This window comes from Zingiber officinale, chromosome 3A (genome assembly GCF_018446385.1).
Source record: "Zingiber officinale cultivar Zhangliang chromosome 3A, Zo_v1.1, whole genome shotgun sequence".
In the NCBI taxonomy this organism is placed as follows: domain Eukaryota; kingdom Viridiplantae; phylum Streptophyta; class Magnoliopsida; order Zingiberales; family Zingiberaceae; genus Zingiber; species Zingiber officinale.
The window spans coordinates 161193589-161210750 of NC_055990.1; the positions used below are offsets into that span (position 1 = coordinate 161193589).

General features: G+C 40.5%; 1 protein-coding gene across 1 annotated transcript; it reads right to left on the minus strand.

Moving 5' to 3' along the window:
- Positions 1–1284: 1284 nt before the first annotated feature.
- LOC122053148 (probable ethanolamine kinase) lies at positions 1285–16875 on the minus strand. The gene is made up of 11 exons (XM_042615054.1): positions 16620–16875; positions 5564–5655; positions 5272–5378; positions 4910–5015; positions 3736–3858; positions 3503–3594; positions 2883–2967; positions 2651–2756; positions 2489–2555; positions 1807–1899; positions 1285–1715 (listed from the first exon to the last, which is right to left on the minus strand). Exons 1-11 carry the CDS (start codon positions 16763–16765, stop codon positions 1587–1589), a joined length of 1146 nt encoding a protein of 381 aa, XP_042470988.1. The 5' UTR covers positions 16766–16875; the 3' UTR covers positions 1285–1586.
- Between the last annotated feature and the right edge of the window lie 287 nt (positions 16876–17162).

The following is a 17162-nucleotide window of genomic DNA, read 5'->3' on the forward strand; positions in this document are numbered from 1 at the left end:
CTGAAATATTGCGTAAAATTACAAGCCGGTCCACTACATTTGAGATAACCCTTGGTAAGCCTCGGCCCAGGCCGCCGGGGGCCTTCGCCCGGGCCGTCAAATAGGCCGATGTGACATAGCCCAACCGCACTTGGACCGGATGTTTTCTTCTCGGATATATTTTATTTTAAATTTCTGTTATTCCAATATTACAAGTTGAGCTAAAATTGCATTATAAGTTGGACGGCAATTTATCAAATGACACGTGTAGAGATTTAAATTTATCAAAAGGTATATGTTATTTTAATATTTACCAAAGAATATATTTTTTTAAGTACATTTTCTATTTTACCCTCATGACAATTTGACTTTTTCTACGATTTTTCTTTTCTCCACTGTATTTCTCTCTCTTATCTTTTTTTTATCGACATGCAGAACATATTAATAACATTAGTCAATTTTTTAATAACATTTTAATACATTTGAAGAAACAAAAATAAACAATGAATAACATATTTGAACTCCTTGAAATTTCAGAAATCCACTGGAACTAAAATGAGTGTAATCGGAGCTCTCTAGATCGATCAGTGGATTTCGGTCAAAACTCACTGATAGACCTAGAGAGCTCCGATTGTACTCATTTCAGTTTCTATAGATTCCTGAAATTACAAGGAGTTCAAATATGGTGTTCACTATTTATTTCCACTTTTCATAGATGTTAACATGCAAAATGAAAGATTCGTCAAAAACGTCCACGTTAAGCCTGATATGATTCACGAATCTTTCATTTTGCATGTTGACATCTATGAAAAGCTGAAATAAATAATGAACATCATATTTGAACTCCTTGTCATTTTAAAAACCCATAGAAACTTAAATGGGTGCAATCAGAGCTCTCTAAGTCCATTAGTGGATTTTGATCGAAACTCACTGATCGACTTAGAGAGCTCCGATTACACTCATTTTAGTTCCAGTGGATTTCTGAAATTTCAAGGAGTTCAAATATGCTATTCATTCTTTATTTTTGCTTCTTCATATGTATTAAAATGTTATTAAAAAATTAACTAATATATTCATATGTTCTCCATTTCGATAAAAAAAGAGAAGAGAGAGAAATACAGTGGAAAAAAAAATTCGTAGAAAAAATCAAATTGTCATGAGGGTAAAATAGGAAATACACTTAAAAAAATACGTTCTTTGGTAAATATCAAAATAACGTATGTATTTTGATAAATTTAGATCTCTACATACGTCCTTTGGTAAATTATCGTAAGTTGGAAGGAAATGATTAACACAGTCCATTTTCAAATTAATGAGCCAATTAATATATGGAAGAAATACAATTATCTCTATTTAGTACTAAACACCCACCAATAAGGAATCACTACCTCGAATTGAATAAGAGTGCAAGATGGGAGCTTCAACAGATATTTAGTACTAAAAACGAAACGCTCTTGGCCAGCATAAGTTTGGCTCTTACAACTTCACTCCGAATGAATGTGAAGTATACTTGTGGGCTCAAAAATAACCATAAGCAATCTGCAAACGCTATGCTCCATCCATGAGCATCTCAAGGGAGAAAGAATTATTACTCTGCCGCCGTTACTTCAACTTCCGATGGATCTGGAGAGGTATTCCCGTGCAACGGAAATGCATGTTTCGCGTTGTTTCTTGTATTCATTATAGCGAAGAAAGAAGTACGAGAGATAATCAAAATCAATCGAGGATACCTGTGCCTGTCACATTGAAATTCTGAAATTAAATTCAAGTCTCCACCAGAACACAAGTTTTTTTTTTTCCTGCTTTTATGCATCCTTGAGTTGGTACCTGTACAATAGCCCACAGAGCCCAGTAAATATGGGATGCAAGCCTGAATGTATTTGTTTCAACAAAGAGAGCTTCAAGATCAGCGTCAGGCACCTGCAAACAAGAGAGTAATAATTGTTATAATGCCGAATAGAAAGCTTTACAATTCAGCTAAGCTGAGCTGCTCAAAGCAAAGATTGAGATACAATTTTGATAGTAGCGTTATTCTTCAAATTTTAATGACTCTGAAGACATCCAATGTTCGAAATGACACTACTGAAATGGAATTTTCAGATCAGTTTCTTCACTATTTTCCACAATAAAAATACACAATGACAAGAAAAGAAATAAATTAATTGAGAAAACATATAATCTGAGTCTTCAAAATCTAATGAGGGAATTTTATAATCTAATAAAACTGACTAATCAGAGCCTGTGAACCTATTTCAGATTTCAGACGCAGATGGCAACCATCTCAGTAAAGGAAAGCATGCAGAAATACATGATCATGTATGGTGAAATATCGAAACGCTAAAGCTTCTAGTCATGAATAGCATATAGCTTCCAAAATAAATGGAGCATACTCAACACTATTTTTTTCTCGAAGTATATCCACTATGAGAAACAGAGTTGATCATGAATCTTAACCTTTTCAACAAGTATATTGCAGACTCTAGCAAATCCTACCATCAGACTCACATACCTCATGTGGTTTCTGGGGTTCTAAATAATTCCTGAAGAAATGGTACTGTGTCTCCTTTCGTGGGTACCTGTTACAACAGGAAAGAGGTAGCACAAAGTAACATAATACTCTATCAAGATAATTCAAGCAATAATCAGTTGAATACAGAGGAAGGCAACCTACAAGCTGTAATCACAGTCAAAGCCTGCATACTCATTGAAGTGGTTTGCAATATCATAGCCTCTATAACTGTAAGACCCATACTCGAAGTCAATGAAGTAGAGTCTCCCTGTCCGTGTGGGATATTAGACACCATAAATATAAAAATGCATGGAGCTCCCAGACAAAATAAAGGTATAATTCAGAACATCAATGCAGGTGAATGAAAATGAGAAAAGATATACAAGATATTCACCTTCTTTGTCATTTAACATCAGATTCCCAGAAAGCAAATCATTGTGGGCAAAGACAACAGGTGAGTTTAGAAGGGTAGTGAGATCCTGTTAGCATATCTCAAGTAGAAGAAAGATATTATGAGTTATGTGAGCCACTTTTCACAATAAAAACAGGAATTAATTACTAGATCTATCACAAACTTCAAAGCTTTAGCATATCTATCACACTTTCAATTCTAACTAATTCATTGCATATTTCCAATTTTATATCGAATCAATCACAGAAAAAAAGTATGAGTAAATATTGTTAGAGTATCATCTTCACATGATATCATATGCCATTTGACTCCTCATCAGATTCTCCAGCGATAGAAATCGCGTACTAAACTGTCAAATTATATCAAATTCTAATTGTTTAATTATTTTATAAAATAATGTATAAAATTGTTGAATCAATATATGGCATGATGTAACATTCATAAAAAAACAAATGTCATTCAATATCTCAAGTAGAAATTGTTATAACTTGTTGTGAAATCATGTACATATTCAAAATGAAAGTGAGGTAGATTTTTTAAAACCTCAAAATTTGGTGATAAAAAAATAACCCTACAAATAATCAATCTTTCTGAAATAGTACCTTGAGCTTATCAATTTCATCTCGGATTTCTGGGAATGAGATTGATTCATACCTAGCTTGCTTCCCACTGTCTTCAAATTTTAATGCCGCAGCTGCAACAAATGCTCTTTGTCAGGATGGAATGCAAGGAAATACAGGAAATACAACATGATTATTCAGAAGATAATGAATCCCCAAAAAATTGACACTCAGCTTTGATCAACACAAATAAGTTATAAAAGTGAGATAATAACCTTTGTCCAGAAACTTCAACAGATCATTCCATAATTGTGGTTCTGTAGAACCAGGAACTGCCACCATGTGGAACCTGTGGAGTTGTCTAGCTATCTCAGAAGCTATTTCAGGGATCCTCATGTCTGGAAGCAATTAACTTAGTTCAAAAAACAGCATGCTAGAAATCTCAAATATTAGAACACTTTTATATAACAAAAATATGAATGCAGCAATTTACATACAACATCTCACGTTCATCATGATACAACTACAAGGCATGCACTTATGCTAATGTATACATCAGCAAATCCCTGACACCAAACTACCCAAGTATTGACAGGAAGACTTAAATACATAACGATCGATCATTTCAGCACTTTGCCCCTCAATGTATGATTTCTTGGATTTTAATATTTGACCCCTCAATTTATAAACCATATCACTCTAGGAAAAAAGATTAAAAAAAATAAAATATAGGAAGGGGAAATTATGAGGGATGAGACAACTTAGTAAACTACAGATTGCAAAAATGAGACCAAAAAAAAATTTGGAAGCCAAGACATTAAAACTATAAGGAGAAAATTGAAACTAAATCCAACAAGTATAGTTTGACTTTTCAGAGTAGGTGCAATTACCACTTGGTCTACTGCCTCACAATATAAGGAATGCACAGGAGTTTGTATAATACATAGTGCTGAAACCTTGACTTCAATCTTAGTTGATCCAAAACTAGAGTTCTAATTGAACCTAATATACTTTAATAACTGTAATTTTAAGTATTTATATCAACAGAAAAAGATCATAAACATACCCTAGACAAGTATCTACAGTCAAGGTGCACCTGAAATTACAATTACTTTAATTTCCATTGATTGAGATAATTCAAGAGTGTCAAATAATGTTATATATGTAATATTTATGTAATAGTATAAGCAGCCTACCATCTCTTTAACTCCTGTACGTGTTGGGTACCTGCTTGGTGTCCAACAAGTGTACTTAACCAACATGAAACACTTTATAATTGGAAAGTAAGTTGAGAAATTCTCAAATATGAGCAAAGAAATTGTAATTTGAAAATATTAGTCTGAATAGTTTCTCAAGCAAAATAAGGAACCAACAGTTGAATTAAAATCAAAGGCCTAAATTGTCAGTTATTGGCCTATAACTATATGAGGAATCGAAGTATATACAAACCTGTTGGTGAAAGTGTTCGAGCATCAAGAAATGATTGAACCATGCCATTCCCAAATATTCCTAGCAACTTTGCACCAAATCCTGCTGCTGAGAGATGTGGTAGTGCCTAAAATTGCACTTAGCTGAGGTAAGTAGATGCTTTAAAAAAATATTTGCATAACTTGAGATGAGAACATGTTAAACCCATCTTGAATTATGTTAGAAAAGTAACATAAAGAGTTAAAAGGATAGTAACCATGAGAAGGAATTCCTTTTTGTTATATATAGATCTGATTAAGAACTTATGTATCTACTTCTTTAAGTGGTTCTTGGTTTGTAATTATACTAGGGCATTACTTTAAATCCTAACTTTTGAGCCCAACCTGCAATTCTCGTTTCCGATCAATCACTAAATCTGTATTTGGGCCATACAAGCGAACAGTCACATAATCCATGTTCCCGCTATTTTCTCTTATAGAAACCTTCAGCACTGCATGCATTGCAAGATTTAAACAGTTAATGCTTAAATTTGTAAACAGATAAATATAGTAAGGAAGCAAGAATTTTCAGACCAGTGAATCTAATAGGATATGCAAGGGCCTTAAACAAGGTTGCTAAGACCCAGCTAAGCAAAAGAACATAGCAAGAAAAGTATGTAGTTACAGAAACACTTACAAAGATTTGTGATGCCACCAGAAACAGTCTCAACCGTGAAGCAAGACTCATCAAGAGATGACCACTTCAAAAACAAATCCTTGCACAGATTTCTAAAAAGAAAGAAAAAAAAAGTAACTTAATGATTAGAAGAAAACTTGCTCAAAATTTCCACAATCTCATTGAAGATTAAAGGAGTGAAAGATCTATGTTAGCAAATCTTAAGAAAAGTTTCAGCAAACTCTCTATTCACACATGGCAAAAAAAAAAAAAATGAAGCTAAACTGTTAGCCAAAATAACAACTACAAAGAGTAGATAAAAAACTTATTTTGAATTTTGTGATATTGGGAAAATTCACATAGGTGAATATATTATTTTGTAATATGTGTCATAAGAAAACTGCAAGAATATAGAGAAATAAAAGCAGTAAGAAAAAATAAAAATGGTGACATTAAGTTGAGCCCGAGTATGAAAATTGTTGTATATCATATTAAATGTATAAACAATTGAGCATCACAGGATACAATAACGGTTAAGCATGCAGTTGAAGCCAATGGCAACCATCAACCAATATGAAGAAAATTGGAAATCTTGGCTACATGTGAAAAATTGACAATTTAATTATAAATAAAAAAAAGATAATACAAGGTCAGAAATAAATTAAAATTAGTAAATAACCATGCTAGAGAAGAAAAGCAGACAAATAAAGCAAATAAGAGATCAAGCCAGTCATGTGGTTTCTCCAAGATTGTATCCTGAAACTTAATTTTCTTCAGTTTATGTGCTCACAAATATTTCATGAATCAGCTGTAAATCGCACAGTCTGAATCAAATATTGATGCAAATTCAAAATGGTGGTACAAGAATAACGAGGTTCAATTTAGCAAGCTGCATGGCATCACCAAAAACAAATTATTATGAAGTGTTAATTTCCAACAGCTTTTTGAACTGATTAGAAACCCAGTAAGATGGTCCTTACACATTTTTTATTTTATGAAACAACTGTTTAATTCCAGTAACTGATCTATTTGCTTATTCCACCAAACCAATTGTCAATCCCATTGTTTTTCCAAAACTGAGCTAGATAAAAGGAAAGGAACTTCATTCTTTATTCAAGAAACAGTGAGGGGGTCGGCTGACATAGCGGTCAAAGTCAAGGAAGGGGTAGCCTTTGAAGCCAGCGCAGTCAATCATCGCGACCAGGAGATTATCCGACCAACCCAATTGGACGGTCGGACCATTGGGCCAAGAGATTATCTGACCGGACCATCGGACTCGTCAGACGTCAAGCCTCTCAATATGGATGAATAGCTCAAGACGAGTCAGCACTCTCCAGGGCCAAGATTTCTCTAAAAATAGCATAACTGCATAGCTCGGTCGAGCAATCTAGTCGATCGAAACTATGGTCCGATCGGATGGAACAAACACCTGGTCCGATTGAACTCTTTGATTAAAACCGATAGGGCGAGTAAAGGATGGATTCCCGACGGCATTCTATATGTCCGATCGGCCAAACGATCACTGACCGAGTCATGGGAAAGGCTTTATAAGTTTGACAGGTAAGCAGGTTGTGGGCCCCCAGCCCAACAGCCTCATATTTCTTTTTGGCGTTTTATGCCATGAAGGACAACAAATATTCTATATGCAAGTTGTATATAAGAAGCTTCCTCACTGCCAAACGCAAAGATTATGGGTCCATTTTGGGAAAGATGTTAGAGCATCTTTATGATCTGTCCTTTTCTGGAAACACTTTGAGATTCGTGCACAGACAAACAGTAACACTATAAAAAGGGGTCCCCATCTACAAACATAGGTACGCTCACATTACGCGAGATTACGCAATTTCCACTATTCATACTACTGTTCATCACATTCTGCCGATCACTGACTTGAGCGTCGAAGGGCCTACGTCGAGGACCCCTTCCCTAGCCTAGTCACTAACGCTCCTCTTGATACATAGGAGTGCTTCGAAGTTATTCTGGGACACCAAGGAGTCTTCATTTCATCAACATCTGAGCCACGTATCCAGCATTCCATCTCTACCGATTTCAGACGGATCATATTTAGCGTCATTTGTGGGAACTTCTTCTGCATCTGAAACGTGAGGATGGACGAGACGAGACGACTCACCGTCGTGACACTATCGGAAGATTTAGAACTATTGATAGCCGCCCGAGCGGTTAGAATGGTGCAGCAGCAGCAAGTAGCGACCGAAGGCCATCTTTTGAATATGCCCGCTATGTATGCGACCGACATCAAGCCGAGCGAGGTACTCAAGTGGAAGGCCTGACCGGGTTCCAGTCGATCCAGCCTTCGCCGACTGCCTTCCCGCAAGTACCTGTACATCCGACCAACCTCCCGGTCGTGCCCCCATCACCGATAGCTTATCACCGAACGTTGCCCGCACGCCCCTTGACGATATGGGCCTAGCAAAGCGGCATCAAGGATCGTCCTATGAAAATGCACTCGCTCGGGACCATAGTAAAGGAAAAGGCCCAATGATCAGTAGCTCCCCCGAGCGAGCAAGCATGCCGCTCTCCCATGAAATCTTAAAGGATAAACTGCCGACTCATTTTCGACCTCTCTTAATCGGAGAATACGGAGGGGCGACCGACCCGGAGGAACACTTACTCAAATTCGAAAACGTGGCTATCCTCCATCAGTACACGGACGGGGTCAAATGCTGAGTGTTCCTCATGAATTTGTCTGGCTAAGCGTAGAAGTGGTTCAACCGACTCCCGACCGAGTTCATATGTTGTTTCAAAGACTTTCGCAAAGTTTTTCTGCATCACTTTGTCAATCGTCGTCATTATCATAAGACGACATTAAGCCTTTTTTCTCTCAAGCAAGGGCCCAAGGAGTCGTTGAGGGCATGCATCAAGAAATATAACCAAGTAACCATGGACGTCCCCTTAGCCACCCCGAAGATTTTAGTGAGTGTTTTTTCTCAATGGCTCACAGATAGCAAGTTCTTCTGATCCCTCGTTAAGAAACCTCTGAGGGATTTCGATCATCTCGAGCCACCAGATACATCAACGTCGAAGAAGCTCAATCAGCTCAAAAGAAAGAGGTAGCTCCTTCTGCTCCCACCACTGTTCCCAAGCATCGAGTGTCACCCGCTACTTTGCCGCCTAAGGGGCCCCGATCGGGCCATCAGCCATAACACCGTGAGCCAAGACCGCAGATGGTTCAACAAGTGGAAATCGAACGGACACGCTTCCCCGAGCCTCGGCCATAGGCTCCTATGTTTTATACCTACCAACGCTCAAGAACCCATAACACAGAAGATTGCTACTATTTTAATCAAGAGCAATGTCGACCGGCTAATCAAGGGTTTCGCCAGCGATCCCTTTCTACTAACCGTCAAAATCATCACCGACCGAACAAACCACAGGTTGGAGCCCTACAAGGGTCGATCGAAACCAACTAAGGCCTCAACAAAGAAATAACCGAGCGTCATCTTAGGTTGCTGCCTGCCGACTCACCAGGGAGGAAGAAAATCGTAGAAATGTTGTTCGGGGCAACATTGGTATAATAGCGGACAACCTAACCAATGATAATTCCAATCGGCCCAAAAAATCACACGCACGCCGACTGAAGATCCACGTGATCGGGTGTAGCCAGGAGAAAGCACAAGGACTGAAGCTCAGTTTTGGTCTCAAAGACTTAGAGGGGTGAAAATACCCTATGATGATGCATTAATTCTTAAAGTTGTGATCACCAATTACAATATTCATCGTACTTTTGTTGACACAAGCAACTCGGTCAACATCATTTTCAAGAAGGCGTTTGAACAACTTCAGATGGATGAAAGTGAGCTCCAGTCAATGACAACTCTTCTATGGGTTCACGAGAAACGAAGTACAGTCGATCAGACAAGTTCAGTTGGCTATCTCTCTTGGGGAGGAACCACTCATGAGGGCTTACCGCTCAAACTTTATTGTGGTAGATGCACCTTCGAATTATAACGTAATATTGGGCTGACCATTGCTGAATGAATTTCGAGCAATCGTTTCCACATTCTACCAGAAGATTAAATTTCCGGTAGATGACTCGGTCGGCGAGGTCAAACGAGATCAGTTGGTAGCTTGGAAGTGGTACGTAGAAGTGGTGAAAACTAAAACGCGTGCCGCTCAAAAAAACTCAGCGGGTAGAGGTTAACCCTATTCAAGAAGCTTCCCTGACCCTAGTTTATGAAGAAAAAGAGGAAGTACAAATCCATCCCATTCGACCGAAGGCTATCACTCAAGTAACGACCGATCTAAGCCCGGAGAACAAAGCAAAGTTGGTCGCATGTTTGATGCGCAACAACGATATCTTCGCTTGGATACCCTAGGAACTCATGGGTATCTCACCAACGGTGAAGGAGCGCGCGTTTCACGTCCGCTCGAAAAGAAAAAGAAACTTCAGGGCTGAGCAGAATCAAATTATCCGAGCTTTAGTGGATAAGCTGCTTGAAGCAGGGCATATTCGTGAAGTTCAATTCCCGAGCTAGCTAGCAAATATGGTGCTAGTGTCGAAACCCCGTAACAAATGGCGAGTTTACGTGGACTTCAGAGATTTAAACAAGGCGTGCCTAAAAGACTATTACCCTTTGTCGCGCATCGATTAAGTGGTCGACTCAACAGCTGACTGCGAGATAAAATACATGCTGGATGCATATCAAGGCTATCATCAAATCTCCCTTGGCAAAAGAAGATTAAGAAAAAGTTAGCTTTATTACTACTGAAGAATATATTGTTATAACGTCATGACGTTTGAACTGAAGAATGTGGGAGCAACATACCAGCGGCTTATGAACAAGGTGTTCCAAAAGTAGATCAGCAGAAATATGGAGATATATGTAGATGATATTAATCAAATCCCTCCGAGTTGTTAATTTTTGTGCAAATATAGAGGAGACGTGTCAAACCCTGAGAAAGTACTGGGTTAAGCTCAACCCAACAAATGTTTGTTTGGGCCAAGAGTGGACGCTTCCTCAGCTACATCATGACCGAGTGGGAATTGAGGTCAACCCGAGCAAGTTGAAGGCCCTCTAAGATATGGCTCCGCCACGGAATCTGACGGAAGCACAATGCCTGACTGGATGAATCCCAACTTTATCCCGATTCATCTCAGGGTCGTCTGATCGAAGTCTACCATTCTTCAAGATACTTCGTCAAGCTACCAAATTTCAGTGGAACACCGAGTGTGACTAGGCACCGGAGGATCTAAAAAATTATTTATCTTTTTTACCTGTGCTTGCTAAGCCCATTGTCGGCAAGACACTATAGATATATTTGTCTTCCACTGAGAAGGGTTGTCAGGTCGGCATTGGTATGACAAGATGGCAATGAGCAGCAACCCGTGTATTTTTTCAATCATTTATTAAAAGACGCTGAATGTCGCTAAACCGCTCTAGAGAAGTTGGTGTACGGGCTGGTCTTAGCCACTCGGAGGTTACGCCCTTTCTTTCTCATTCCATAATTATTTTAACTAACAGTACACTAGACCAAGTACTCATCAATCTAGAAGCGTCCGGAAAATTGATCAAGTGGACCACAGAACTAAGCGAGTACAATATACAGTATCAACCTCGATCAGCCATCAAAACCCAAGCCTTAGCCGATTTTGTGAGGAATATACAAAGTCCCAAACTGGAAGAAACTTGGAAGATTTATGTGGACGAATCGTCCACCCGACAGGGCAATGGAGTTAGAATTCTTATGATATCGCCGCGCGAAGACAGATTGCAATTTTCCGTTTAGTTAGAGTATCGGGCCACCAACAAGGAAGTAGAATATGAAGCGCTAATAGTCGGTGGCTGCAAAACATATAGGGGCTTCCCGAGTCCTGATTTACTTGGATTCTCAACTAGCAGCTCAGCAACTATCGGACAATTTCAAAATAAATAATGAGTAGTTGAAGTAATATGCAGAGACATTTGATAAACTAAAAGGGGGATTTCAAGAGGTAGTGCTACAGAAAACTCCCCGGTCGGAAAACCAATATACTGATAAGTTAGCCAAGTTGACTAGTTCTCTAAGCCTCTGGACGCTGGATAAGTCGGTTGAGCAAACGTTATTGATAGTTCACATTGAATGACAAGTTGAAAAATACAAAGTGATTGGAGGACACTTGTTGTCGTTCTTTCAGCATGGAATTTTACCGACCGATCAGGAGAAGGCTCATATGATAAAGAAGTGGGCAGCTCAGTTTACATTAGTAGGAGATCATTTATATAAGAGTCTTTTCTCGTCCGCTGCTCAAGTGTATCGGATCGAATGATATACAGTACATTCTCCAAGAAGTGCATCAGGGATCACGTGGAAGTCATCCGAGCGATCGATCACTCGCTCAGAAGATTTTATTAGTCGAGTATTTTTGGCCCACTCTGCAAGAGTATTCGGCTCGGCTTGTATCCACTAGTTTATCATGCCCAAAACACCAAAATAATCCACACCAACCCACGGAGACCTCAATTGTTTCATGCTCTTTAGACCAATGGGGAATGGATATAGTGGAGCCCTTTCCAATGACGTTTGATCAAAGAAAGTATCCCTTAGTAGCTATGGTTATTTTTCTAAGTGGGTGAAAACTGAACCGCTGGCCAAGATAACTGAGCAAATAGTCATCAAATTCTTCTAGCAAACATAGTGTGCCGATTCGGCATTCCTTACAAGCTTGTCTCAGATAATGGAAGATAATTCTAAGGGTGAAAAATCCCATAATGGTGCTCAAGTTATGATATTCTATAAGTCTTACTTCAGTGGCTTACCCTCAAAGCAATAGTCAAGCGGAGGTCACTAACAGAGAAATCATTAGAGGACTCAAAACTCGGCTCAACCATATTAGAGGAAGTTGGGTCATCTTATAGATGAAGGGACAAAGCAGTTGCTCGATTGATGGTGTATCAGTAGCAAATGAAACAGAACTACAATCGAACGACTTTCCCCGACTGAGCCCTGCAATGGCTTTTGCTCATGGTTTAGCTTGGCCAATTTTTGGTATAGAGTTAGACCCTCCAGCAAGAACTACCAAAGTAAAAAGAAGGTTAGATGAAGTGCACGAGACAAATGAATGTACGAGGGCATAATAAGCTTACCTAGTAGCTGTTGGATCGAAAAGGGATTTAGATATTTCCACAATAGTATGATATTGTTCACTCTAGGCCTAAGCTCTCATGGTTTTGCTCTTGGGTTTTACGCAAAAGGCCTCATACCAATGAAGATATCTTTTTTTTATAAACTCATGATCTTTCGCATACATTTTCAATGTGGGACTATGTTTGCAACCTTGCAATCCTAACAATCCCCCCTCAAACAAAGGACCATAGGATCCCCCTCAAGTATCTGGTCACTCTTGACCTGCTTAGGGCCTCCCCTCGAATATCGGGTCACTCTTGACCTGCTCAGGGCCTCCCCTCAAGCATCAGATCGCTGACCTACTCAGGGTCTTCCCTACTTTGTTCAATGTCTCACCCACATGGTTCGATCTTGGATCATAGATTTGGCTCGTGCTTCTTAAGGCAGTTAGTCCGATGAAGAGCGACCTCTGATACCAATTGTTGGATCGAAAAGGGATTTAGATATCACCACAATAGTATGATATTGACCACTTTGGGCCTAAGCTCTCATGGTTTTGCTCTTGGACTCTATCCAAAAGGCCTCATGTCAATAGAAATATCTTTTTCTTATAATCTCATGATCTTTCCCGTATGTTTTAAATGTGGGACTATATTTGCAACGTTGCAACCCTAACAGTAGCGTCCTGACAAAAGTGGGCAACTAGCTCCTTGGATGGGCTTGAGGCCGCTCAAGCCCGGGAATCTGCCTAAGTTTGGGACAGGGGTCCTTGAATCTTTATTAGGTGCTCTGGGGCCAGGAACTTAGCCAAGTGTGTGGAAAGCAAGTCATGAGTGGGCAATCTAAGGATCGTCTTGATCCATCTCTGCTTACCTAGCCCAATGGGTGTTGCGGAGCTAGATTTTGATTTTCTTTTGGATTTGGAAAGGGGAGTAGAGTGTATTGTGGAAAGGGGTAGCACCGGCTCGATCGAAGGCAGCATCAAAAAGGAGACCGGCTATGCCGTGATAGCTCCGATCAACAACTCAGAAAGAGAAAGTGTACGCTCAGATGAAGCTGGAGTAGGCCGACCAGTTGCAGCTTCATGGGTAGCGGAGGTAGAGCTCTCTCCTCGGTTGGAGCGAGGTCGCGCGATCGATGTCGCAGCGGAAGTTTGTGGAGCTAGGGTCGTCGACTGAATGGGGTCACCGATCGACACCTTTTGCAGTGTTGACGATGGATCAGGGGTTCTACAAAAGTGGTGGACTCGGAAGGAATAGCTACCGGCGGCAAGGAGGGATGCAGAGGTGGCAACTCCTTAGTGTTGGCAGTCGCGTCGCTGCCAATGACTCGGCTTGTCTCCTCTTCGCCGGTCGGCTCTTCGGAGGGGTTGATAAACAATAGTCCACAGCTTGCTAGCTCGGCTTCCCCCGAGCATCCATCTCGTCGTCTGCTAGATTTGTAGAGTCACTTAGCAACGCCTTCTATATGATTTTAGCTGCAAAACAGAGAAAAAAATAGTTAGATCCAACATAAATAAGGGGATGAATTTCTCACCGAAGCTATTGGGTATCAAGTTTGGATGAGACTCATTCCAAACATATATAGCACTTCCTTAATCAGCAACTTATGGATGTAGTATTTAAGACCGGCGAGCTGAGAGGAGGCCTCAAGGTAGATCAACTCCCATTTATACTTGCTTAACTCGGGAGGGTTGGGCAACTCCATTTGCCACCCAGTTGGGAAAGCCACAGGACGAGTCGGTCGAAAATAAAAGAAGTGGTATTTCCGGCCTTTATTAGACGAAGACATTTTATCAAAAAAATATAGCACCCACTCGGGCTTGGAAAATGAAAACGCACGGCTCGGACTTCTTCGGATAGTAGATGTAGTGAAAAACTTGAGGATACAGTGGGACTCGGTAGGCGGAATAACACTATAACTCCGCACAACAACCTAATGAAATTAGGTGCTAATTGTTATAGAGGAATGTGAAAATAAGAGCAGATTTAAGAGAAAAATGATGTAAAGGAAAGCAGAGACCAACCATGAATTGGTCTTTGAAAAAAGTAAGAAAGTCAGGTATTGGAAGATGGGGACGGTCATAACCAAAGGAGATGACAATACGGTGGTCATGAGGAATGTGATAAGAACGACGCACCCCGTCCACCTCCTCGCTATTAGAATCGAAGGAAGGCAGTGGAGGTGTACCAAAGCCCTAAAAGGGGGAGAGAAATGGAACTTACTGAAAACTAGAGGAACAAAAGGTCCAAACAATTGTCGACGACAGTGAACAGGAGGCAAGGAAGAAGAATATGAAGAAAGAAATGCGAAAACGATAAAGTGGCATTGACGCATGAAACTTAAAAACCCTAGGGATGGTGGCCCACAACCGTTCGATCAAAAGGGTGAAAGAGAGAAGTTTAATCCAGACCGTTGAATTTAAACTGCTAGCGATCCCATCAAATCTCAACAGTCGCATATCACATCGGATATTCTTTGGCAGAAGGCATGCGACACGTGTCAAATAGGCATAGGTGATATTTACGAGAGATGGGAAGCGATAAGCATGCTTATGGCAAAAAGGTGTGCGCATCATGGCTAACATTAATGATATGTGATGTGCCCTCTTTCCAAGGTGTAGAGTGATGTCAGTTCAAGGTGATCGATGTCTGGTTGGGAAACAGAGGATGCTAGAAGCATCACCAGTTAAGTGTACTATCAACTCAAGTCGAGCGACAGTGTGAGGAATGAACGTCCGACCAGAAGACAGGGAGCACAAATAACACAATTGTCCAGTCAGTCAAACTTACAGTCTCCTTCGACTAGACTTGAGGCGGAGGCTTGTGATACAACAATTGAGGTGGGGCCCTCGAGTTAGATCAAAGTCCTGGGGTCGGCTGACACAACGGTCAAAGTCATGGAAGGGGCATCCTTTGAAGCCAGCGCAGTCAATCATCGTGGATTATTCGACTGGCCCAATTGGTCAGTCAGACGACCAAGAAGTTATTCGACCGGACTATTGGGTCAGTCGAATGTCAAGCCTCTCAATATGGATGAATAGCTCAAGACGAGTCAATACTCTCTGAGGCCAAAATTTCTCTAAAAATAGCATAACTGCATAGCTCAGTCGGGCAGTCCGCAGTCCAACCGATCAGAACTACGGTCCGATCAGACGGAACGGACGCCTGATCCGATTGAACTTTTTTGTTAAAACCGATAGGCCGAGTAAGGGACGGGTCCCCGACGACATTCTATATATCTGATTGGCCAAGTGATCGTCGACTAGGTAATGGGAAAGGCTCGTTTGACGAGTAAGCGATTGTGGGGCTCAGCCCAATGACCTCATATTTCTTTTTGGCGTTTTATGCCACGAAGGATAGCGATTATTCTATATGCAAATTGTGTATCGAAAGCTTCCTCTCTGTCAAACACAGAGATTGCGGATCCATTTTGGGAAAGGTGTCAAAGCATCTTTATGGTCTGTTCTTTTCTGGAAACGCTTTAAAATTCATGAACAAATAAACAGTAACACTATAAAAATGGGTCTCCATCTACAGGCGCATGTACATTCACATTATGCGAAATTACACAATTTCCACTGTTCATATTATTGTTCATCACCTTCTGCCGATCACTCACTTGAACGACGGAGGACCTACACCGGAGACCCCTTTCCTAGTCCGGTCACTAACGCTTTCGATACACGATACGCAGGACTGCTTATTTGGGACAGCAAGGAGTCTTCATTTCGTCAACTCTGAGCCACATATCTAGCATTCCATCTCCACTCATTTCAAACAGGCTTGGGAAGCATTCGATTAATGTCCTCCACAAGATTCGCACTTAGAATATACTAGGAGAAACCTATTCACTTCAATGCGAGGGGTTCTGGTTGCCCACTTCAACCTCCGCAAGAGGTTTATCCAACAACCCACAAATCCTCCGACGAGAAATAGCATGCCGCAAAATAAAGGGAAAAGACGAGGAATTAAGTGAGTAAACCATATAAAAAAAAAGTTGCAGTGCTCACACGATGTGAGCCTTCATACGGTCGAGCGGGAGTGAGATGTCGATCTCAATGGGGGAGGAAGGGATCGTCTCGGCAGCTCGATCTACGAGGTCTTCGCCTCCTCGTTCCATGCTAGCGACAGCATCGGAGACCTTGACGTATCCCATCTTCTCTTCTCTTCTCTTCTCCGCCTCTGGCGCGCACAACTCGTATCTCGATGACTCGATCTGTGGATCGGCCCTTCGGAGCGAGGCGGCAACCACATTACGAGGTCCAAGTACACATTAACGAACCGGGCCGACCCGTTTGGGTTGACGTGGAAGTAAGGACCACGCAATTTGAATATTAAATAATTTTGGATTGTTTTCGATGGATTAAATAGAATTTCAATATTAATTGGGCAAAGAAAATATGTCGTCAATTTATTTAGATTAATTTCTAAATCCCTTCCGTGTTTCTTTTTTGAATTTTAATAAATAAATCTACATCGTTAATTAACGATGTGCAAAAGAAAATGGAAATTGGATTTCGGATTCGATTTTTTCTTGATAACCCGAATCCAAC

Coding starts and splice junctions, on each gene's coding strand:
- LOC122053148 (XM_042615054.1), bottom strand. CDS start 16,765: ATGGGATACGTCAAGGTCTCCGATGCTGTCGCTAGCATGGAACGAGGA. Junction 5,379..5,563: donor TGGTGGCATCACAAATCTTT/GTAAGTGTTTCT, acceptor CAATGCATGCAG/TGCTGAAGGTTTCTATAAGA. Junction 3,859..4,909: donor TCGAACACTTTCACCAACAG/GTTTGTATATAC, acceptor AATTGCTTCCAG/ACATGAGGATCCCTGAAATA.